The 25,160-nt window shown below is 37.4% G+C and overlaps 1 protein-coding gene across 3 annotated transcripts in view; it reads right to left on the minus strand.

Annotated features, from left to right (window-relative positions):
* Nucleotides 1-1,414: 1,414 nt before the first annotated feature.
* KCNK2 (potassium two pore domain channel subfamily K member 2) overlaps nucleotides 1,415-25,160 on the minus strand; it is a 179,805-nt gene continuing 156,059 nt past the window's right edge. For 2 of the 3 annotated variants that reach the window (XM_012781754.3, XM_012781755.3), the window contains exon 7: nucleotides 1,415-4,847. In XM_012781754.3, the coding sequence (XP_012637208.1) occupies nucleotides 4,530-4,847 (318 nt within the window). In that variant the 3' untranslated portion in view covers nucleotides 1,415-4,529. The remainder of the gene's footprint in view (nucleotides 4,848-25,160) is intronic. The other variant, XM_012781752.3, reaches the window with a different exon arrangement.

Here is a 25,160-nt window from a genome sequence, read left to right on the forward strand (position 1 = left end):
GGAACAACATCCACATGATCTTGTGACAGAAAAGAGAAATTCAGTGGGTCTGGGATACAGAAAGGTAGAGAATGATACAGATGAGTCTGGAAAGGGTTGCTTTAGGTATACCAAGAGAAGGCCTTGTAGACCATTGGAAGGATTCTGATCTTACATCTAAAAAAAAAAATAAAAGATAAATGATGGATTTAAACTGGAGAGTGATATGATGAGATTTGCATATTAAAAAGACCACTGTACCATCAGGAGCAAACAATGGTACAGAAGCTGTTAGTAGACGGGGAAAGATGGTGGTGTCTAGGATTAAGGTAATCGCTGTGTATAATAAATCCAAGACATATCTAGCATACAAGTCAATAGCGTTTGGTCATAGGTGAATATGGAGTTGATGAACAAAAGAAGACATCCAAGTTGACTTGCCAAGCTAGATAGAGGGTGGGGACAGTCACTGGCATAGATGACACCAGAGGAAGACCAGGCCTGGGAAAAAATTATAAGAATGTCAGATGTGTTGAAGCACCTTGTAGAACTGGAAATATCCAATGTGACTTGGCTAGATGGATCTGGAGTTCACAGAGAAATCCAAGTTTTAAGAGTGCAAAATGAATAGAAAAAAAAGAAGACAGTTACTTTTTGGTGAATATACAGAAATACTTTGGAAAGGAATGCCAGGTCGGAAGAAAAAGGAATAGTTGTAAAATTGAGACAAGCCTAATGAAAATATTTCGTAAAGCAAATACTAGGAAAATAATAAATGGTTTTATGAATACAAGAAATTAGTAAAAGCTAGGGAGTGGTGAACAAACAGCGTTGGGTCAAAACAAAAGAGCAGAATCAAAACTCCTGGTCCTTGAAACCAATACCTGTCTTTCAGGAAGGGGTGGTTGAATGGGGACGTAGCATGTATGGAATAAAAGAGATGAACCTTTGAGATGGCAGGTGTGGGGTGGTGGATAAACAAAGCAGGTGGGGCTTATAAAGCTTTTCCCTTATTAAGATAATGACAATAAGTTACTCTCAAAAGTGTCTATCAAAAGTAACCGGGTTACTACTCCATGCTGTCTTGGAACTGCCACATGAGCAGTGCAAGGCCAGTGAATTTCACTATAAAAGGACATGTAAATAAACTCCTGCTAAAGCAAAAATCACATATTAATTTTAATGAGGTTATGCATATTCAAATAGAGACATTTTAAATTCATATAAAAACAAATTTATATTCACATTTTAATAAAAATGGAAATCACAAAAAGACATTTTTTTTTTTTACTAGAGCAGCAAAATTTTAAAATGAAAGAAAGAAAAATAAAACCAAAAGTTGATCTAGACTTCTAGCTCCTAGGCATGAATAGCTATCTCAAGTCTGGAGTGTCTAAATTTTTTCTTTGGTATTCCATCTAAAATTTCACTTATGTCTCTTTGAACTTCTAGCCTCAAGGATCAAAGAATTTTACTGCTTTTTAACATAGAGTTGGGGGGATTTCTATAACTGTCATGTGTTCCTTAGAATCTCAGAAAGAAACAAAGTCCTACATTCTGTTCCTGTGTTTTGAAGGCCAAGGTGCACATTTTTCAATTCCCTCTTGGCTTCAGAAGTTTCACTTTTTCCTGTATCACAAAAATGAAATATTATTGGGGAACAAAGGTGCGTGACATGAACTACAAATCAAAGTACATATAGATCCACATAAGAAATGGAAAGAACTCCAAAATAATCACTCCGAAACATTCAGCAGCTTTAAGGTAAACAGAGAGCATTGTCTAGAATCTTTGTCTAGAAATAAAATTAAGGAGTTCCTGATCCTTTCATTAATTATTAGAACTTAATGTGGCTTTTTTTTTTCCTCAAATATCTTCCAAGGCAAAACTACTCACTCTTATAAATGGTCTAATGGAAAAATAAACTTGATAGAAAATCCCAGACTATGTCAAAATACTTAGCAATAGTCTCCCCGCAAGAAGTAAACAGAGTAAAACTTGAGGAAGTAAAAGTGATGGCAGGTGATGTAATGCACATGTTTTCTTACATTTCCCCAATCCTCAGGATAATGTTAGGGACCACCTTTAGGATATTGACTGAGCATCGAGTTGTTTAGGAATGAATCCATACATTTATGTAGGATACAGGCAAGATAAATAGTCCAAATATTTGGGGTATAAGATCTAAAATACTGAATGGCAACTCCTTCAGGCTTCCATACTACTAGGACGTTTGTCTTTTTCTTACAAAATACATTCGCCTGACTGTGTTCAGCATTCAGACTACTTCAGTGTCAAGACAAGGTCCAACATTAATAAAACAGGATATAAATATATCATAATGTAACAGGAACAGTCTTGAATTTATGTGCTATTTCAAATATCTTATTTCAAAAGCAAATTTCAGCATATTCAGTTTTGATTAACAGCCCCACCAAGAAAAACACTCTGCATGTTTTCAGCAAGGGGAGCAGCAATGCATCAAAAATATTTCTTGAATATTGTGAATGAAGAAGCCACAAACGACCCAGCATGAAAAGTGACATCCTGGAGTTCTACTTAGCTAGAACGGATATAAATTCTCAGCAGCAAGCAGGAGACTCAGAAATTGCTGACTTTAATTACAAACTTTATTTGTCAATACAATTCACAGTTTATACATGGTGCATTCCACCATATGAATTTTCAGAACAGTTATTGAGGAAATGGGTGTAGCTTTCTTTCTAAAAGAGCCTGACTTTCTAAAATTTTGGTTAGAATTTTTTTTAAGTTTATAAAAGTACCTTTAACAAGTTAACTGAATATTTACATTTCTGGCTTAAATTTAAATTTTGGAAAATAAGCATCTGTTAGTTTGTTTTTTCTTTTTTAAACATCCTGGGTTTATTTTTTTAAGACCCTAATCTGAATGCCACTTATTCAGATACAGCTTCCCCCACCAAACAAAAAGTGAAAGAAATCAGTTTTGCAATTATATTTATGGAAATTATTTTCTTTCTACATTTTAAAAATTATATATACAATGTACAGCAGATGTAAGTATGAAAATAAAGGAAAGGGTAGGAATTTAAGGGATGCATTTACTGAACTTTTGGAATCTTGGAAACATCCAAAGAAGTACAAGATACAAAATTAAACTAAACAGGATAATCAGCCTTTTCTATCTTAAAAAAAAAAAAAACTCTCAAGATTTAAATTGTGCTATAACAGCTTTTTCTCTAATGTCAGAGATGAATTACGCCTGCAATCTGCATTTTTTTTTTTCATGCGCAAAGTCACAGTGATCCCAATTTCAACTTCTGCTCTCACAGCCAGTCACAGCTGCTAAAGTCACCCACGGAAGGCTAGGACTGTGCCCCGCCCTCTCTACTGTGTCACCTCCCCTCATCTGGCAAAAGCCACCCAAGGAAAGAAAATTATATAAGCCTTTCATACATCAGAAAGCAAATAGATGCTGGCAGTGTAATGTTTATTAGCAAATACTCGTAACATACTGTTTTGCTGTTTGCTTTTCATCAGATGGGTAATTCACACCCCCTATTTTAAATCACCTCCAGTATTACCCATTTTTAACAGTCATCTTCTGTCCGACCCCATATATATATATATATATATATATATATATATATATATATATATGGATATTCTTCTTTTCCGCCTTTAAAACTGTATAGTTGATAAATGATTAGTTCCAAATACTGCCAGGAAAAAGGGGAGTGTTAGGAGCAGCCAATGTTACCAGCCTGGTCACGATTACACTGTATATATGTACCATGGGTACCTGAGTCAAATAAATACTCAGAGGGGACATCTTTACACCTCATTTCTCTGCAGTGCCTTTAACGCTAGGCAACGCTGAGTGTTGCTTCAATGTCCATTTAATTTTGGCATCTATTCCTTCTTCGGGCATCATCACTTCAGTCATTTTTACACACGTTTCCGGCAAGGTATGGTATTCAAACGGGAGACCTGGGGTAAAAGACTGCAGAGGTGAGCCTAGGGGTGGGGGCGGGGAAGGAGAAACCACACATTAGCTAGAGAGGTTCTGTTTCTTCATAAGATAAGGCACTGACAGAAAATTTCTTAGGTAAAAGGCTGCATAAGAATTTCTTGCCATTTACAAAAAGAAATGTTGTCATCCATAAATGGTCCGTCTCTAGGCTCAGTTAGGTAGACCCTGAAAAGTTAAGGACTGATCCCTCAAAGCTACATTATTATCAACGACAATGATATTTAATAATTCATTCTGAGGCCTTATGGCACGTTAGGGAAAGAGGGAGGAAAACAGTCTGGGCGCAAAAAGGCATCAGACATCATTGCTTGTCATTCCACCGGTCAAAGAAAGTGGACGGTCAACAAGCATCACCAGAAAGACAGTGCTGGCTCAGAATTCCGAATTCTCTTGATGGCAGATGACCATGTTGGGTGTATCTAATTTTTTTCCCCCTTTTGAGCTCATGCACAATTTTTAGAATGCTACCAGCAACAGTCATAAAGAGCATATAGAAGTCCTCACCTATGGCTACGCCTAAGGCTCTTCAAAGAGAGGGCTATTTAATGTTCTCAATCACAGCAATCTCCTCGCCAGCACAGTGTGGTGTCAAACCGTTCAGATAGATACTTTCAGTCTTCAGTAAGGGAGGCAAGACATCCCTCTCGCTGGTCAGGTGGTTCACGGACAGGGTCCTCCTGCAAGGGGTCAGCTCCTGATTGTGGTTCCCCGCCAGTTCTGCCGAGAGCTTGCGCTTGATGGAGGTGGCTCGCTGGAACTTGTCATAGATCTCCACGCTCAGCCGCCTCCTGGTTTCTTTGAATTCTGCGGTGACATTGGCTGTCCACTCGGCAGCGTGTGCTCTGAACTCCCCCACCTGGAACAAACAAGCAGAAAAAAGATAGATAGCAACATGACAGTCAACACTTTGCAGGCTTTTTTTTCTGTTCATTTTATTTAAGGGTTATAAAAGGAAGACTGGAATAATCTTTTTTTTTTTTTTTTTTTTTTTTGAGACAGAGTCTCGCTTGTTGACCAGGCTAGAGTGAGTGCCATGGCGTCAGCCTAGCTCACAGCAACCTCAAACTCCTGGGCTCAAGCAATCCTTCTGCCTCAGCCTCCCGAGTAGCTGGGACTACAGGCATGTGCCACCATGCCTGGCTAATTTTATATATATATTAGTTGGCCAATTAATTTCTTTCTCTTTATAGTAGAGACGGGGTCTTGCTCAGGCTGGTTTCGAACTCCTGACCTCGAGCAATCCGCCCGCCTCAGCCTCCCAGAGTGCTAGGATTACAGGCGTGAGCCACCGCGCCCGGCTTGGAATAATCTTTTGTAACACCGGTGGTCTGAGAATTGGTGTAAGTAGGCACATTGCACAGAGCACGATTTTATTTTATATAGATATGGCTCTAAAAATTAATCTTGGAACTTAAACTCCATAAATCAAATTATATTTCAGAGGCTCTGTTGTGTTTGTTTATTTCTTTTGTACATGAATCCTGTTATTGAAACTTTTTATTTATTTATTATTTTTATTTCAGCATATTACGGGAGTACAAATGTTTAGGTTACATATATTGCCTTTGCACCACCCAAATCATGACTTCAAGACAGTGTGCACTGCACCCATCAGGTGTGAATATACCCATCCCCTCCTCCTCTCTCCTACCTGCCCGACACCTGATGAATATTACCACTATATGTGCACTTAAGTGTTGATCAGTTAATACCAATTTGATGGGGTTGTACTAGTTTGCAGTCACACCAGCAGTGTATGAGTATTCCTATCTTTCCACATTATTGAAACTTTTGATGCTGCAAAATGGCAATCCCTAACTTGTTAAAAAACATTTTGAGTATATTTTTCATATGTATGTAATTTCAATAAGTATTTGGATATAGAAAAGGTAGCAAAACACAGAAGCAGCAAGGCAGAGTAAGAGTCTGAAATGCAAACCCAGGTGACCTGGGCTGATTTGTATAAGAGCAATGCTGTTTGCTCAGATGTGAAAGTAGGTTTTACAGTCAGAAAGTATGTGCAAGAACAATACTATATTGGTCATTGAGGAATTCTCTATTTCCTAAGTAAGCAATAAATATTTAGTTTCTGCTTTCAGGGACAGCAAAGAAATGAGAACCAGCAAGTCTGTTTTGAAGCCCACTTGGAGAATGAAAGTCAAAGGCATAGCTTTTCAATAAATGTTTGTGGAATTCGTGGAGTTATTCAACCTATGAGCTCTCATTGCTTCAGCTGTAGAACAGGTATCTTCACAGTACACAACTAGCCAGGGGGCTGGGCTAATGCACTTCACAAACTGAAAGATCCCATGTATGTTTTATTATGTAGTTCTCTTTTGAGGGTTAAAGGAAAAAAAAATGTGCCAAGTGCCAAGTTTGTGCACAAACCAAATTATCTGCTACATGACCCTGCGGCCAACAGACATATTCTTTGACCTCTTTGAAAATAGTGTCTGCATGTTTGTGTCCTAAAATAGAAAACTGGCCAATTCTCTGTATGGGAAATTCTACAATCCACTTCTTGACTAAATATAATTTAATAATGTAGAATATCGCCTAGAATAATCTCCTAATATGAAATGATTTCTCTTATTTTCTTCCAGAACTTTCAGCTTAGGGAGACCCCTGGAACTCATTTCTTGAGTGACATGGGCTCTCCTTTGCCTGGCAAGCAAATAACTACAACTCTATTTTATTTTTTTTACTTTTATTTTTGCCTTGTTGATTTTTGTTTTAAACTTTGATATAGAAAATATAACTGATGGTTTCTAAATTTATTCTTACCTGAATTATAAGAAGGGATAGATATGTACATATATTACAATATCATGTGTACGTACACTTGGATAGCCATAGATGTGTGTGTGTGTGTGTGTACACAAAACAGAATGGAAACTTCAAATATGCTTGGCGGACAGCATATGGAAAATGAACTGCTTTAAAAATCCATCCATGAACACACATATGTGCATATTTGAAGATCATTTACTTTTTATTTTTAAAGTTCTTTTATTTCCTAATTGTATTGTCCTAACAAGAAATAGTTGCTTGCTATCTGGGTCCAGCTCTGAAAAAAGAGAAAATGCGAACTTTGTCATACACAGAATTGGCAAGATCAAGTATTCCTTAACCACAGAGGTAATTCAGAGGAAGCTTGCAGGGAAAATGGTACCAAATTTATGGCAATTTAGCCTGGAGATACTTACTGCTCCTATAAGGGACCCTGTCCAGCTATACTTAGATATAACAGATTATTAAATGTTTAATTCTGCTTTGGGGGGGACTCAGGTTAGAAAAGCACAGGGCAGGGCAGGATCTATCCATGGTAATGAACACCAAACCATTCAGATTTGACTCCCTACAAATTCCAAACACACTTGTAAATAAACCCTCCTTGGTTTACTACCCAAGTCATGACTCAAGTCCTGGGGCACTGTCAGAATTTATGGACTGAAAACTAGATGTATTCTATCGCCTTTATTTTGGTTTCCAGCCTCTTACCTTGCAACCAATCAATCCTCCATGAGCAGCAGGGCTGTAGACCTTCTCAGAGTCCACCTCCCCCTTTGTTTGATAATGGGCTCCTCTTTTTTATTTTATCTTAAAAAGGTGTTCTTATCATAAAAGTGATAGACTCCGCTTACCCAAATTCAACTGCTAATCTATTTACTCGCTAATTCTCTACCTTCTCTAATAAGAATGTAAGTTCTATGTACATCCTCAGCACCTAGCACCTGGCATGTGGCAGACTTCCAATGAATACCTGTTAAATGAATAAGCGTATCACTGGAAATACATGCACAGTGCAATCTCACACCTCGATGATAGTAATTAGCGAGAGTATGGCACACATGCTACCAATTATTTTTCTTCTCTCAGTAAACACTAATCTTACTTTAATCTTCCATTTTGATCATCAGCAATATTTTTGCACAAAATAAAAAAGGTCTTATATTAAACCCATTATTTTTGTAAATGGTTTTTTTTTTCTCTAATCTAATCTTAGTTCTCTTTCCATGTATTCATTATTCTATTTCATAGTTCATATCAGATGCACAGCATCTACCAGTGTGATGGATATGGCATAGTTTAATCATTGTCCAATTGATGGACATTTGGGGGAATTCATTTTCAAATTTTTTTTTTTGCTATTAAAATAACACTTCTGCAATATGTACCTGTATCTTTGTGAATGTGTACAAAGTATTACTACGAGTGAAAACACTGTGTATATCTCACTTGTTTCTCCTGCGAACTATGTTATTATACTTATAGATAAGGAGTCTGAAGCTCAATGAAAGGTTAACTTGAGTGCCTGTGGGCACACAGATGTGGTTATAAAGCTGCAACTTGAGACTCCCAGTCACCGCACCTGCCCCACCACGTTTCTGTTGTCACTGCAGCTCTTATGACATCCACAGGTTGGCAGCAGGAGGCTCCTGCAATTTTAAATAATGCTCTTGCACGAGTCCTGTTTTCCCTAAAATTCAGCAAAACGATCGTCAAGGGGCTGAACATCGTTTCATTTTAAATCTGCTGCTTAATTTGTCTATATAAACTTGGGAAGCACCTCGAACTTAGAATAATTCTAAGTAAAATTATTTACCTTGATTATCTGATTCAGTTTGACCTTCAGAGCCGTCCAGAGCTGTGTCCCCCTGAGCAAGTCTGTGCCTTTCCAACTAAATTGGAAAACTTAGTGTTCTCTGCTTTCGTTTTTTCACTCAGCGTACTTTCCCTAACTACTCATTAGCTACAAAATGCCACAGTACTCTTCATAGAGTTTTGGTTTCTGGTCATGAAAAGAAGAGTGAAAAATCAAAGTTTGCTAATATTCTGAATAGTCCATCTCCAAAAGATGGGTAACCCAGCAATATTATTCCAATGTTCTGCAGTCAGCCGCCTAAGAACAGAAATCTATGGTATGATTTAGAAACGTGGCAACAGCAAGTCTGCCAGTGTTCTACAGTAAGAGAGCAATTCATGTCTTCTTTCTCCCAGAGCCTCTTTTGCTGATCATTTCCTTCGAATCGCTGCCTTCCCATTCTCACTTTAGGTACAAGGCCATTCGGTTTTTCTTTTTTGTTGTCCTACAATCTGGTCCTGGTTATTTTCTCCCTGCAGAACTTCTCCTGCCTCATCGACATTTTTCATTTTAATTGGCTTTACTTTCTCTTCTCAAGTAACCCTCCACTAACTAGGAATAAATATCACCCGTTAAACGTATGACAGTCTCTGTCCTGAAGTCATCACTAAATGAGGAATTTCTATCCAAAATCCTAGTTGCTATAATTCAATCACATGAGGGTGTGTGTGATTTTACAAAGAGTGTGTGAGATTTTAGAAAAGTACATAAATTATTTTATATTGTTTTGTGGATTTCCAATTAGCAACAGTCAACTCAAGTATTGGAGAATACTTTTAAGAGCTTTGGGTTTTCTTTTAACAAAGAAGATCCTATTTATGCAGAGATCTAATCATTGTTTTTGATGTACGTAACATAGATAGAGAACATTTTCCCTAAGTGTTGTCCTTAAAGGAATCTGAATCAAAGTTGAGCATTTAAGATGTGATAATGACCATTTGGTAATTTTTTTCACCAAGAATAAAACTAAAGAGATCTTCCTGATCTTTGGACAATACTTTCTCCTGTCCCTTTTGACAATGGGATTTTAATTTACTTTTCCCAGTGCTTAGATGCTTACACACCTTGATGCTTTGAGGAACATTAAATATTATAAGCAACTAGCTGAGGTGAAAACATCGCTCTGGTTAAATTTGTAAAAATAATTAGAAGCCTACTTTGCATTCCAATTTCAGAGGTTGCCTAGACTATAATTCCTAACAATTATCATTAATTCATTTTCTGACGTATTGACATTTCATTGTATTGTTGAACTGTACTATTAAAAAGAACAATTCAAATTATTCTCTTTACGAACCAGGTTAAAAAGAACAAAACCCTAAAAGGATCACTTAAGTATCACTTTATCTTGACAGAACAGTACATGATGTTTTTTCTCTGGTTTTCAGGAAAGTATATGTAATATTCATAAAGTTTCCTCAGTCTAAACTGCTTTTTTTAGTTAGCAATTGCTCCACTACTTAATACCACACTTATTAATGTAATTGGGTAAAGTTTAAGTACAAGACAATAAAGGCAATGTCGAGAAAAATAATAATACTAAAATTAATACCATTATTTTAGATAGTATCTTTCTTCTAGAAATGTCAAAGTGTGATATATAATGTTAACTGTCTTAATGACAAGATGGGGCCACAAAACCAAACATTCACTTGTTGCAGAATAAATTCGACTTATTTTTGTCATCTCATCACTGAACACCCTTGAAATTCCCTCCACTGGTCTGGTATTGGGTTTCTTTAACGACTCATTGCATGTAACTCATCCGAGTATACGACATCTCATTGTCTCGTAAAGACAGACATACTGAAATTCATAAAACAACGTGAAAAAATGTATGTACTTTTATGAAATTACAAGCCCTGTTATATAACTGAGTTATAATAACCAGATACAGTCAACTCTAGAACAACACAGCTTTGAACTGAGCGATCCACTTACACACAGATTTTTCTTCCATCTCTGCCACCCCTGAGCTAGCAAGGCTAACTCCTCCTCTTCCTCCTCCTCCTTGGCCTACTCATGTGATGATGACAAAGATGAAGACTTTTATGATGATCCACTTCCACTTAATAAATACATTTTCTCTTCCTTATGATTTTCTCAATAACATTTTCTTTTCTTTAGCTTATTTGACTGTCAGGATACAGTATATAATACATATTACATCCAAAATAAGTGTTATTTACTGTTTGTGCTACGAGTTTATGCTACTGTTGATCAGATGCCTATTACTGTGTTTCCCCCAAAATAAGACCTACTCATAAAATAAGCCCTAGCAGGATTTCTAAGCATTTGCACAATATAAGCCCTACCCCGAAAATAAGACCTAGTGATGGGCGTCACTACGCAGTGCATCTGCACAACCCATGCATTCCGTTGTGGACCGGTAAAGAAGATGATGACCAGCCCTTCTCATCTGCCCCATCGTGACAGCTGCTATCCCACAGGTGACCGAAAAGGTGTGGGCAGCCCCACCAACAAGGTCGGCTCCCCTTGTCAGGTCCCGGCCATCCTGTGCGTGCTGCAAGCTGAGACTCTGAAGGGAAAAATGACACATCCCCTGAAAATAAGCCCTAGGGTGTCTTCTTGAGGAAAAATAAATATAAGACTCTGTCTTATTTTCGGGGAAACACGGTAGTAGTTATTCTGGAGATTCAAAATTGATTGTAGATTTTTGACTGGGAAGGCATTCGGTGCCCCTAACCCTTGCATTTTCCAATGGTCAACTGTATTTGTTTAACTGTCGAAATTCCACAAGTACTACTGTCTGATGATGGGCTGGCAGAGGTGATGGGGGAGTGGAAGGTATATAGTATCACTAGAATTTGTGATGCATGAGCCATAGAGGTAGAGAAGAAGAGAGTATTGAGAATGACTATAAGGATTTTAAAATGAGCAACTGGATGAATGCCAGGTGATATATACCAAGAAAGGGACCATCAGAGTAGGATATTGGGGGGGGGGTGAGATATACAGATCCTACATGGATCAGGTAAATTTAGGTGGTAAATACGTGGTTGATTTATAAAGTATTCCCCTTCCCAGCAGCACCTTCCATCGTTTTGGAAGAACTTTAAATTCTGTAATTGACAATTCCAGCTTTCCTAGCACTTTAACCTTTGCTGTAGGTCAACACCCACTCATGTGTGCATATCCCGGACCTAATCTCTAATCATCTCTAATCTCTCTAGCCATGTGCTCCCTTACTGCTGTTTTCCTATGCTGTGACTGTGTTGAGTGTCGCAGTTAGTCTGTTGGTGGTTTGATCAAGTGGTCCCTTTTTTACTCCTCCTTTCACTACTCTATTCCTCCACGAAGCATCATCACTATACTCTCCCTATAAATTTCCTCTTTCCTCAAACGTGATTTGTGTGTGTACATCTGCCATAGCACTGTGTCATGCCCACTGCATTGTGTCTATCACGTTTCCCATTAGACCCAGGTCGCTGAGTGCTGAGACTGCATCTTATTCACCTTTCTATCTCCAGCACAGTTTCAGTGTCTGAAACATACTGGTCATCCAACAGAACTTTCAAACACTGAACTGTGCCAATAAAATTAACTGCTTTTCCTTTACATTTTCATATATTATAATACTTAAATCAAACATGTTAATGTTTGAAAATCCACTTCCATAGTAACAGGGATTATTTTAAAATTTAAAGCCATTAAATTTAGTGTGTATTCATTAAATGGAAGCTTATTGGAAATTCTATTCCAAGCAGTGGTAGATTTGTATTGTGTTTTTTTCTCTACAAGTCAAAGCAAGAAATTATTTAGGGCTAAACCAGTCTCTGATGAAGTGCATTACCAGAATCAGTGTCAGTTTGAGTTAGAGATGAGCAGCTGGAGAGCTTTAAGAGTGTGAAAAGGAAGATGAGAAGTGAGTAATAAAGAAGTGAGAAAAGAACAAGCCTTCATTTTGTGGTTCTTTGTTGCTACTGTTTTCAGAGGTTAACGCATGTATCTCTGAATATATGATATGCTCCATTGGTTTAAAATATCTTTACCATATTTAACCTTTGCATAATGGCATGTGGGAGAAAATATGCAATATGGTCTAAGCAGATCTAGGAAAATTATTTTTCCAGCCTCTGTTTCAAAGCAGAAATTATTTCCAGTAATTTCTCTTAAGAATAAACTCTCCCAGGTACAATCGTATGGGTGTGCATGGTCAACATTTACAAAAATCCTCCAGAATGAGAGCTGATCCAGGTATGGCTGGTCACTTTGACACACTGGATGAAATACAGAGGCAGCAAAAGAAATATGAAGCCCAAAGATATTTGCCCAGAATTGCTTTAGATTAGGGAAAAAGTAAGTAATGTGAATTTACATACTTATTTCACTATCTTTGGGGTTTGTCTTTTTTTACTCTTCCTAACTCCTTGAAATGATAGCAAGAAAAGACAATGAAATTTCTAGGAGGAAAAATGCAATCTATGTCATTACACAGAAGAAGCAGCTTTGTTTTCAGATAGGTTATTGCCAGAGATCCTTAGTCTATAGCTGTGCTGTCCAATCAGAGCTACTGCATTGTGGCTATTGGCCACCTCAATGTGGCCAGTTTGATATGAGACATACTCTAAGTGTAAAATACATATTGCACCAGATTTTGAAAATATATCATAACAAAGAACATAAACTATCTCACTCATAATTTTTATATTATTCAATATTTACATGTCAAAATAACAGTAGTTTGGATATGTTATTGGGTTAAATAAAATATGTTATTAAAATTAATTTCACCTGTTTCTTTTTACCTTTTTGCTGAGATTATTGGGAAATTGAAGATTATATATTTGGCTTGCATTTCTAATATTCTACATATACTATACATAAAACGTACATATTATGGGTAACATTTTTATTATATACCATTATACATAATAGCATTATGATAATAAAATACTATATACTAACATATAGTATTATATATTACATATAAAATCCATACTTCTATATTATAGATAATAATACAATATTAATATATATTCTATATTTATGGTTATTTTATGAAGCGCTGGTCCACAGAATGTCCTTTTAACAGCATCTTTAAATTGAACTACAATAAATTATGCTTTTATCCCTTTATGAATACGTAAAACACTTCCAGGAATAATCATGAAAACAAATAAAAAGTAAAAGTGGACATGTGTTTTTGGAAAACAATGCAAAGCCAGAAATTCTCTGCCCTAAGTCAACAAGTCGAAGTAGCAGAGAGGGTCTAATAATGCAAAGTGCTCATGCACATTAAGCGAATACTCACAGCTGTCTTTCCCAAACCAAATATAGCACTGCCAAATTAGTTCTACAGAAATGCTGCTCACTGTGGGACATGCCCTGTCTCACAAGCCTGCTGCTGTATTTTAATTAACTTGGCTCAACTGTAAGGAGGCTGCCTAAGAAACAGCAAGAAAAGACAAAAAAATTAAAAAGCAGGGGCAATGGAAATACTGTGGATGTGACGGGAAGGTACCGCTGGCTGGCCTCTCACCCGGAAGAGTGCAGAGGCTGCCCCTGAGCCTGGTGTACACACCCCAAGTGCCGTGGGCCTGTTTCCCCAGCTGCACCCACTGATGGCTTATGAATTTAGGGGAAAACAAATGCCTCTGAATGTAAGGGCAAAACACGAGAAGCTTCCACTGTGAAAGGAAAGTCAAAGAGCCATACTTGAATGTCTATTCAGCAAATATTTCTAAATTGCATCCGGAGGCAGCGAGATGGGCACACATGAAGCCACCTCTTGCCTGTGGCCACCGGATCTGTCCAAAGCATCTACTCTCAGGGCTTGGCCAAGAGAAAAAAATGAAATGGAACCCTTCTACTCCCAGTGCTAGTCACCCCAGGCAAGCTAACTTTCATATACAGCACTTATGGTATCACTTTGTGCTTTAGAGAACACGGTTTGACCTATTTTTTTTATCCATTTAACAGAAAGCTAGCTGTGTTATCAGTGGTTTCTGTTATTCCTTAGTCTGGTTACCTTATGAAGCCTGTATTACATCAGGTAATAAAGGGGCAAGGAATATTCAGGAAGGTGGGAAGAGGCAGGAGAGAGGCAATGACTAATCCAAATGCCTCTCCAGGTACCTTGCCAGCATTACCTACTGTTATTTATTTGATATTGACTAAAGTCTACCCAGCTTCGTTATCTCCTTCACTAAAGCAATGCTTAGAGAGGGTGGAGTGAGATGGAAATTTTGCCCATGTCTGATTTTAACATCTTCAGGGCTCAAAACAAAACCCTCAAAGGCTTTGACTGTTTCCAAGTTTCCCTCTCACCAACCTCCTTAACTTCTTTCTTTCATACATAAAAGTTTACAAATTTTGAATAATGGAAGGTGAAAACTTTTAGGGAAAGAGAAAAGAAGAAGGAATTCAATGTTTTTCTCTAGTTTAAAAATATCTTAAAAATTCCAGTCTCTCCAATAGCAGACAAGCCATAAATGCAAGATTGTTTTATGAGACAAAATACCCAGCTACCTGAGAGCTTAAGAAATACAAGAATATGGTGCTATTCATGGATGCCAAATGTAGGCAAATGGAACATATTTGCAACAGCAAACAGGTTCAAGGAGGCAATGATGTAGGAATGTAAATCTAAACTTGTTTCTGGTTCAATTAGCAATGTCAAATTAGGGATGAATGGAAAACCCACAAATGAACAATAGGAGAAGTGGATTAAAAATAGAATGTTTATCAAATGCAAAATTCTGGAACTCTGACATGACCCCAGAACTTTGGAAACAACACTTTTGAGTTATGTGTTTTCAATTTATAGAATCTATGCTTTTCATCATAAAACCTAGGGGGATCTAGAAGCAATTTCAGTTGTTTACAGTAATTACTCAAGATTTTGTTTTATTGAAACATGAATCATTTTAGCCTATTGAAAATTTTAAGTAGCTTATTTGCCAGGCTATTTAATTATGAAATTAGTCATCCCTTAAATGTTAATTGTAATTTATTTTGTATCTGTAAGCAATAGCAGAATGAATAAAAACCACCCAAATAAGTATACTTTGGCTCTACTGAAAATGCAAAAAAAAAAATGAACAAAATTGTAATATTATCTCTGATTTGACAGAGGATAAACTAGCCCTTCCACTTTTATTAGAGAGGTACAAGATACACAAATATTGAAAATCAGTATGAAGTATAAACTCCCTGCATTATTTAATGTCTATCCAATTTGTTTTCTGAATTCTGAATTCTACCACTTCCCCTGAATTAAATCATTTTATCTGTACACTTTTTAATCCATTAGACTCAACAAGCATTTATTGAGTGCCCATTACATGCCAGGCACCATTACAACTGATTTTGATAAAGCAAAAGAGCAATGATTTCTCCCCTTACAGACGACACCTTCTAGGAAGAGAGACATGGTAAACAATGACACATAATACATGAGTACATCATATAGAGTGTTAGAAGTTGGTGAATATGATGAAAATACAGAGCAGGGCAAGGAGAATCAAGGATGCTCGGGGTAGAGGAGTGTCAACCTTACATAGGATGGCCAAAGTGGGCCTGGTTGAGCAGATGGGAGATGATGAAAAGACATCAGCAAGTGAATCTGGTAGGTGGAAAGAGCACTGGTGACAGAGGGAATGGCCTGTGGACAGGAGCATGGCTAGTGTGCTGCAGGAGCTACAAAGGAGGGGAGTGAGGCTGGAGGGAAGTGAGCAAGGGGAAAAAGAAGAGTAAAGGATGGGGACTGGCTCATAGAAAACGTTTTGTGCAGATACATTCAGTCTCACTCTGAGGACAAGGGAAGCCAGAGCTTTTAAGCAGAGAAATGACATAATGTGACTCATGTTTCAAAGGATTTTTCTGGCATCTCTGTTGAAAATAGACTTTACACAGAGCAAAGGTCAGAGCAAGTGGACCCGTTAGGAGGCCCCTGGAGTAATCCAGTGTGAGCTCACGGTAGCAGGGGAAGGATGATGAGAGGTGAGAAGTGCTTGGATTCCAGATACATTTTCAGATCAATGCTATAGGACTGCTTGACAAATGGAATGTAAAACAGGAAGGAAAGAGAGAAATCAGGGCATTATCTCCTTTATGCAATTTTCCCCATTTCATTCCATTAGATTTCGTAATTCTCATTTCTGTGAACCACTGCACACAAAGCATCTTCTTTAAATCTCTACTGCAGTATCTACCCTAATTATTAGTAGATGCCTACATACTCCCTACTTATATAAATTTCTCCTAGAGGGCAAATACAACCACTTTTTTTTTTTTTTAATATACCCTGTGTTCCCAATACCTAGTAAAGTGACTGACACATTATGGGCAATCAAAATATGTTTGATAAACAAACAGATCATTGAGTACTTGTGGACGTGTGGAAGGAAATTATCTTTTTTTTTTTTTTTTTGGAGACAGGGTTTTGCTCTGTCTCCCAGGCTGGAGTGCAGTGGTAAGATCATAGCTTGCTGTAACCTCAAACTCCTCAGCTCAAGTGATCCTGCTGCCTCAGCTTCCTGAGTAACCTGGGACAACTGGCATGTGTCACCACACTTGAGTATTTTTTTTTATAGAACAGGGTCTCACTATGTTGCTGAGGCTGGTTTCAAACTCTTGGCCTCCAGTGATTCCCCTGCCTCAGCCTCCCAAAGTGTTGAGATTACAGGCATAAACCACTGCACCTGGCTGGATCTTTTCATAGTAGTCCCCAGCTTGCAAATCAGAGACACTATTGAGCAAAATCATTATTTTTTCTACATGAAAACTTAGCCTTTTGGTGAATTCACACTTATGACAAAGTTTGCATGCTGCAGTTCAAATGGCTTCAAAATTGGGAAGCAATTCTTATACTGCCCCACTTATATAGGTCCTTGCTGCCTTGCTTGTTTATTCAGAAACATATACTGAACACAGAACAGTAGTCATTAAACTGAATTCATGTATAGGTTAAAACTGTTCAACAGCTTCTCAAAGTGTGGTTGAAATGACACAAATAAGAGTAAAGATGAATACATATATGTGCATGTGTATGTTTGTATTTACAAACACACACACACACACACACATATAACTAGATGGCATAAAAAAATCCCTTCACTAAAAGAAATCTCTTAGCTTCTCATCAATAGGTACCAGGAAATTGAAGGGGCCACTGACACATGACAAGCATTTGTGAGAAATTCCATGAAAAAATATCATCCTATTTTACCCACAGTCTCCAATTCTGGAAATGAAGTTTTTTCATATATTATAGTAAGTTTTCCCAACATAATTTATTTTCTACCTAGCTTTAAGGCAGTATTTCATGCAAAGCATTGTGCTCAGAAGATACTTGAGTGCTTGCCGACCTAGTGAGTTTATAAATATAGCAAAGCCAGAGTGGTTGTGAGCAAACCACTGCAAGATATGAGAAGCTTTTTTGAAACAACTAAAGGTGGAAAAAACCAGACATTTCTGGGATCCAAAGTAGCCTGATGTTCTGGATGGGAGCTAGAGTTTATCCTTCCTTATGACAGTGAGTTCTTGGGTGAGCATGTTTATTTGCTTGTTTACTCACAGACATGTAAGTCAAATACCTGCCTATCGTTCCTAGGAACAATTTCATCTGAGGAGGCAGCCCAAATGCATTTGCTTCAGACCAAGACATCCAGTATCATATTCAGTAACTTAAAAATCTCTCTTCATTTAGGGGAGAGTATGTCTGTCCCTACATTGTTATCGTAACAACCGGTCTTCTGCTAGATGAGCCTCTGCACTTCCAAAGAGGAAATATACAACAGAAGGAACTCATCCGCAGTGGGAAGCAGAGCCCTCCCGTATTACACCAAGCTAAGAATTGAGGAGTCAGACAGCCAAGAGTCTCCCCTTGAAGATGGACAAGAGACTCTAGGATCAGCATTGTCTGATTATCCAGCATAACGTTTTTCTTTTCTACTCTGTAATTCCCTTAAACTTTCCACAAGCCTTCTATAAAGTTATAAATTATTTCGGCCTTATATGAGCTGTGTTGGGGAGAATAAATAAAGTGAGGAATCTATATCCACTCTTGGGAGTGCAGTTGCCTCAAAGAGACCTTCAGGAGCAGGAAAAGCAGGTGCGATATGACCAGCTGAGCAAAGAAGAGGGAGATCTGGAGTGACGGTTTGGAGGAACAAGAGACAAGCCTAACAGAGATTTGTGGAACATGCAAGCGCAACAAATTGGTGTGTCTTTGAGTTGAGATAAGCTCAATCTACATAGTTTGTATATAATCAGATTAGAATTTTGATAAATTCTAGCCAAGCAATGAATAGAGAAAGTATACCATAGAGGGCTAGTCAAATATGATTTTGCCTAATGTACTGGTCCTTATTCCAAAATACGAGGAGATTTCATGTGCGTATTTTTGCATGTGCATATTTAGATGTGTGCATGTACACGCACACACCCCATTAATTGGAAGCTGTTCTTTTGTTTCAAATCAAGTTTGAGGCAGGAAGAGCTAAATTCCCTTACTACAGTTAGGGTGCCATCCACTGAACACTAAACAAATCACCACACTTTGTTGCAAAGGTGATCAAACAATCCCTCATTAAACTTCAGAGTGTACCCTCTACTCTCAGCCCCAACTAATCACAAAGAAACTAATATTCATTTAGAAACGGTCATCTATGAGGCGGAACTAAAACCAAATTCAGTTTGATCCCTGTTTGAAAACACACTTGCTTGTGTTCTTAACAAACATAGTCTGATATATATATATATATATATATATATATATATATATATATATATATATTTTTTTTTTTTTGTAGAATGTGATTGATTTTAGCTCTGATTACAGGAAAACACAACAGTTTGATTTGTTGAAGAAAGTCCAAAAACAACTTTGAAAGCAAAGTTCACCGTGGTTACTTTTCCTAACACAAATTCTCAAAACAGATGGCAGTATCAAAACAGTCAAAAGAGATAAATAAGATTGTATCTTGATACAATAAATCCTCATAATGTACTTTCTAGCTAAAGAAAATGAAATTACCTATAAAGTGCTGTGAGGCAAAAACTATTAACCTAAGGTATTTTCCCATTATGTACAAACAAATAGAAAAATTACTCCGAATTTTCATTACCAGACAACAGTATGTGAAATATTTGAAGCAAAAAGAAGTTACAATTCATAAATACTGAGTGTTCAACTTAAAATCTAAACAAGAAAAAAAGAATTTTCCTACATATTTTTATCTAAGATAACAATTGAGCTATTGCCTCTTCGTTTAATAAAAGGAGGAATCCAAACAGATTCTACCTCAGTTGAGACAGCAGGACACTAGAAAATTGTGGGTCTAACTCAAGAAAGAATTAAGATAATAATAATGTCGGTAGACTTGAGGAACACAATGTAGAAACTAGTTTTCCATTCCATAGAACATCCAACATAGTTGAAATTTCCACACTCATTTTCTTCCTAGGCTATTCTAGACTATCTGGTTTTGTGATTAAAATCTAGCAATATACATACCCTCAATATTTTCTTGTTTTTTTGTGTTTAGTTATTACTTCAACCAGATAAAATGACTAGACACACAAGCACTCACAGTATTTTATGCTCTATCTAGAACAATATATGACAATATATAACAGTCTAAGAACTTTACAAGATTAGTTGATTTGGGAAAATAATTTGTTACTAATTTCTTCAGGAACCCATGAGGAAATGAACAAGTGTTTAGCAAGCATTCAGCTACAGCACACACTCTACCCACTGAATAGTCACAAAAGCCTCATAAAGAAAGTACCCTTCCCTTCATTTTATAAGAAAATGGAGATGCAGAGAGATTAGGTATTTTAGTGACATTTACAGAGCTAGTAAATAGTCAAGAAAGAATTAAATCTCAGGTCAATGGGCCTCAAAGCCCACACATTTTTCAGTAATAATATCAATCATTTCTTTTCACTTGAAAAAACCTTAAAACTTTAGGTTTCTGGATGTCATTGTTTTATCACAATTACTGACCAAATGAAATATTCACAAAGCCTTTCTCCGTAGCTACACGGTAATAACTGTGCTAGCTTCTGATGTGTGAATATTCCTTACATAGAGAAGAAGAAGAAGAAGAGAGAGAAGGAAGAGGAGGCCATGGAGGAGGCTGAAGCAGCAGCAGAGGCAGAAAAGAACAATAACACTATCGCATAACCAATATTTTGAGCACTTAGGAGGCAGCATAGCTAAAAGGTTAACAGCCTGGGCCATGGAGCCAAGCCACCTGAATTACTCATTCTACCATGTACTAGCTGTACAACCTTTAAGCAGGTCACCATACCTCTCTGTCCTTCTGTTTCCTTATTAGCGTTATTATTTGACAGTGGTGCACTTTATATCATTCTCTCAATTAGTATTAAAAGAGAAATAACTTAAAGTGTATTTTTGAAGAGAATTGTGTCCATTTTGACTACCCTCAAATCCTGTTTTATTTTTAGCATACATTTTGACTTGTAAAGAGTTTCCCAACATTAGATGACCAAGTTTCATAGCATGCAACGGAACACAGACACTATACAGAGACATAACTTGGGGGTCTCGATTTTGCAGAAATGACTGCCCATAAAGTTCATTTAGAACTTCCATATGATCCAGCAATTCCACCACTGGAATTCAGAAGAAAGGAAATCAATATGTCAAAGAGATAACTGCACCCCCATGTTTACTGCAGCACTATTCACGATAGCCAAAATGTGGAAACAACCTAAGTGTTCATCAACAGACAAACAGATATATTTGTGTGGTACATACACACAGTGGAATATTACTCAGCCATTAAAAAAGAATTAAATTCTGTCATTTGTGGCAACAGAGATGGAACTGGAGGGCATTATATTAAGTGAAATAAGCCAAACACAGAAAGACACTCATATGTGTCTCGTTCTGGGACTGGAAAAAGAAGGAACTTTCTCCTTTTCATGACTAGGCAGATCCAAATATTGACCAGCAGATAAACTTCAAAGTCTGACTGCTCTGTACTTTACCCCATAGTATGGTGGGATAGAAAAGAAAGTCCCTTTATATGTGCCTTCGTTTTAATGCCCCATCATGACACTTCCTGGTTCTATTTTATTTTATTCTTACACTTTGGCCAAAGAAGAGTTATATGTATTAAAATATAAACTTGAGAAGTTTTATGATCACTGAATACTATGCCCATAGTCACACTTCAAATAGCTATTGATAGCGACTTCAGTATCTCAGTAAGAGAACAATAACAAGGAAAAACAAAACAAAACAAAAATTGTAGCAAGCAGTATTCCCACCACACACACACACAATAGGTTAAATATCAAAGAAACAACTGCAAAGTCTGACATTCAGTCTGAAAGTAAAAGAAAGAGAGGAAGAGAAGGAGGGAGGGAGAGTTGGGGCCATGAAGTGAGGAGGGGAGGAAGAGAAGAAAAAGAAGAGAAAACAAAAATTAAAAGCAGGCTATTTTAAGAATTGATCTCTAATGAAGACTAAGTGCCTTCTTATTCAAAACTCATCTTTCCATCATTGGAAGAAGAAAAGTAAAAGCAGGCATTGTAAAGCTCAGTAAGGAAACACGCCATCTACGGATCTTCCCAATAAAGAGACACCTAGTACAGCACCTACTACAGCACTCATCATACAGTAGGTTTTTGTTTTGTTTTTTTTTTTTTGAGACAGAGTATCACTCTGTTGCCCGAGCTAGAGAGTGCCATGGCATCAGCCTAGCTCAGAGCAACCTCAAACTCCTGGGCTCAAGCGATCCTCCTGCCTCAGCCTCTCGAGTAGCTGGGACTACAGGCATGTGCCACCATGCCCGGCTAATTTTTTCTGTATATTTTTAGTTGTCCAGCTAATTTCTTTCTATTTTTTAGTAAAGACAGGGTCTCGCTCTTGCTCAGGCTGGTCTTGAACTCCTGATCTCAAACTATCCGCCCACTTCAGCCTCTCAGCGTGCTAGGATTACAGGCATGAGCCACCGTGCCCGGCCTATACAGTAAATTTTTTTAAGAAAATTTTTTGAATGACTGAATGAATGATTTAGGAATGAAGTAGACATTGAGTAATTCTAGTTCCTAACTGGTCTCCATGCCTCCAGTGTTTTTCCCTTTTCCAACACCGTAACACTATTATTCCATTTCTCACCCCCCCACCCCTCCCACAACAACCCACATTTATCATTTCGTGTGCCCAAGAATACCTGGGACTGGGGCTGCTCACTGCTCAGCTCCAGAAGGCACCTTTCACCCAGGTTTCTATCAGTTGTGCTCCAAGAGTTCCCATTTCCATAAAGACACCATAATTATCACCCTCTGGAATTGTGCTTGATGTGCCCAATGAACTATCTTAGGATATGTCTACTGCATCGCACAAATTCCAGGAGACAATATTTACAGTGTTTTCTACAGGAGTGGCACACCTGGAGCACAACCTCATAGGGAATTCTAGTTATGCTATTCATCTACTTTATGTTATTATGTCAGCCTTTCCTTGAATTCCTTTTCTTCACCATTGTCTTGAGCCAGTACAATCCATCACTCTAACATCCTCTCTTTAAAACCTCAACTCTTTTGCCTTTCCAAAGACTCTACTAAGAATCAATTTATTTAGCCACATTATTTTCTGAACAGTCCTTTATAGTGTCCACATGACAGTGTTACTCCAGGTTTCATTTTTAGCCCTACTGTTGACTTACTTTATAAATCTTCATTTGGTGAAGGGCTCTATACTCACATCTTTCATTATCCTTTACATAGTGATCACCCCAAACTATTTTCCCAGCTTCCATTTTTCCTACATTCCAGGCATGCAGATCCAATTTGCTAAAATTGAATTAACCACCTCGATGTCCAACACTTTTGCCAATCACAACCTGTCCAAAATGAAACTATCTCATTCTTCCCATCTCCTCAAAATCTCTCCCCTTCCTGTGTTCTGTAATCCTACCCAACATTAGAATCATGGATGTCATCCTCCCTTTCTCTTTACTGCCTACAACTAATAGGTTACCAAATTCTATTCCTTCTATCCCAAAATACTTTGGAAATCTGAACTTTCATCTCTATCCCACTGCTACCATAGACCCTTCATTCTGCATTATCTGGATTCCTGCAATAATTCTGTCAATGGATTTCCCTGAATCCACCTTTGTTTGCTTCTAATCCATCATCCTTACTTTTGTCAAGATCATTCATCCCACTGACTTAAAATCCTTCAATGGCTCCCTAAAGTTTTCATAAGAAAGTCGAAGCTGTTTTAAAATGACATGTAAAACCTTTCAAATTAATAATGCTTCTTACATAATAAATAATGATAAACGGATCTATCGAAACTTTCCAAGGCCAAGACTGCAAGTGTTCTTTAACTGCACATCTCTGCCCAAGATGAAGAGCCTCTGAATCCCAGCTCTTTCACTGAAAGAGTTATTGCCACTTTCGGTGAAATTCAGAGGAGACCAAATGCTGCCATCAGGTAACCAGCAGAAGAAAACTATGTCACTTCATATTCTCAAGTCCCTTGAAAATATTGGGGTTAAATATGAGTTCAGGGACTGTCTTTCCAGGCTTTTTGGCACTATGGTTCCCCAGTCAAAGGATGTTTTCTTAACATGATACAAGACCAACTTACTAAAGTGAGCATCTCCATTTACACAAACATCTTCAGAGACTAAGGAAATGATATTGGTAAAGAAGCATTGCTTGGTTATCCATTCACTGTGTCTAGCCGTAGTGTTACATGGCCTGACAACACTGGCAAGGTAGGGACCATGGTGATGTTTATCTCACATGTACACAGGAACATTCCAGACACTGTAATGTGTGGATATCAATACAAGAAGGATATAGAAATCACAGGCTCTTTGAAGCTCAAGAAATAGGAACCTGAGCTATGCCTATGCATAATATAGATGCACTGTTCACTGCTTGCATCCCAAACAAGCATGGATTTTACTGTCTGAGTTTTGTAGTCATATCTTATTTTTATTACACCTGCCTCAGATAGCAGTATTACTATATTATCCAGAATACATAAATAGTTTCTATTTTCTAAATGGAAACATCATTTCATCATAAGAGGGTATATGGTTTCACAGAAAAGATAATTAGTCATACCAACCCTTACTGTTAAGCATGTGTCTACTCTCCATTAGAGCTTTAAAAACAATGAAAGAAAGAAAAACACAGAAAATGCGTATGTCTCCATGGAAAAATTACTGAGCTCATTATTGTTTTCCTTGAGGAATGCAGATCAACTATAATTATATGTGGCACTTTTGAAACAATACAGTGTTGTTCCAACTAATCATTTCCTTTTCAAATATTTCAGATGGATTAGCTATACCAACATGTTTTATTTCAGCATGTTGACGGAAAATGATATTTTTTTCCTTACTTCCAACATAATAATTTCATTAAAAGTATTCTTCATTGGAAACAGAATGTTTTAACATAAAAAATAGAAATGAAATAAGGCCATTTAAATGACTAGATCTATATGTTCATACTTTACCAATATGGTTTAAGCAGATTTATTTTTGAAAGAATAAT

The sequence above is a fragment of the Microcebus murinus genome, chromosome 23, assembly GCF_040939455.1.
Source record: "Microcebus murinus isolate Inina chromosome 23, M.murinus_Inina_mat1.0, whole genome shotgun sequence".
In the NCBI taxonomy this organism is placed as follows: domain Eukaryota; kingdom Metazoa; phylum Chordata; class Mammalia; order Primates; family Cheirogaleidae; genus Microcebus; species Microcebus murinus.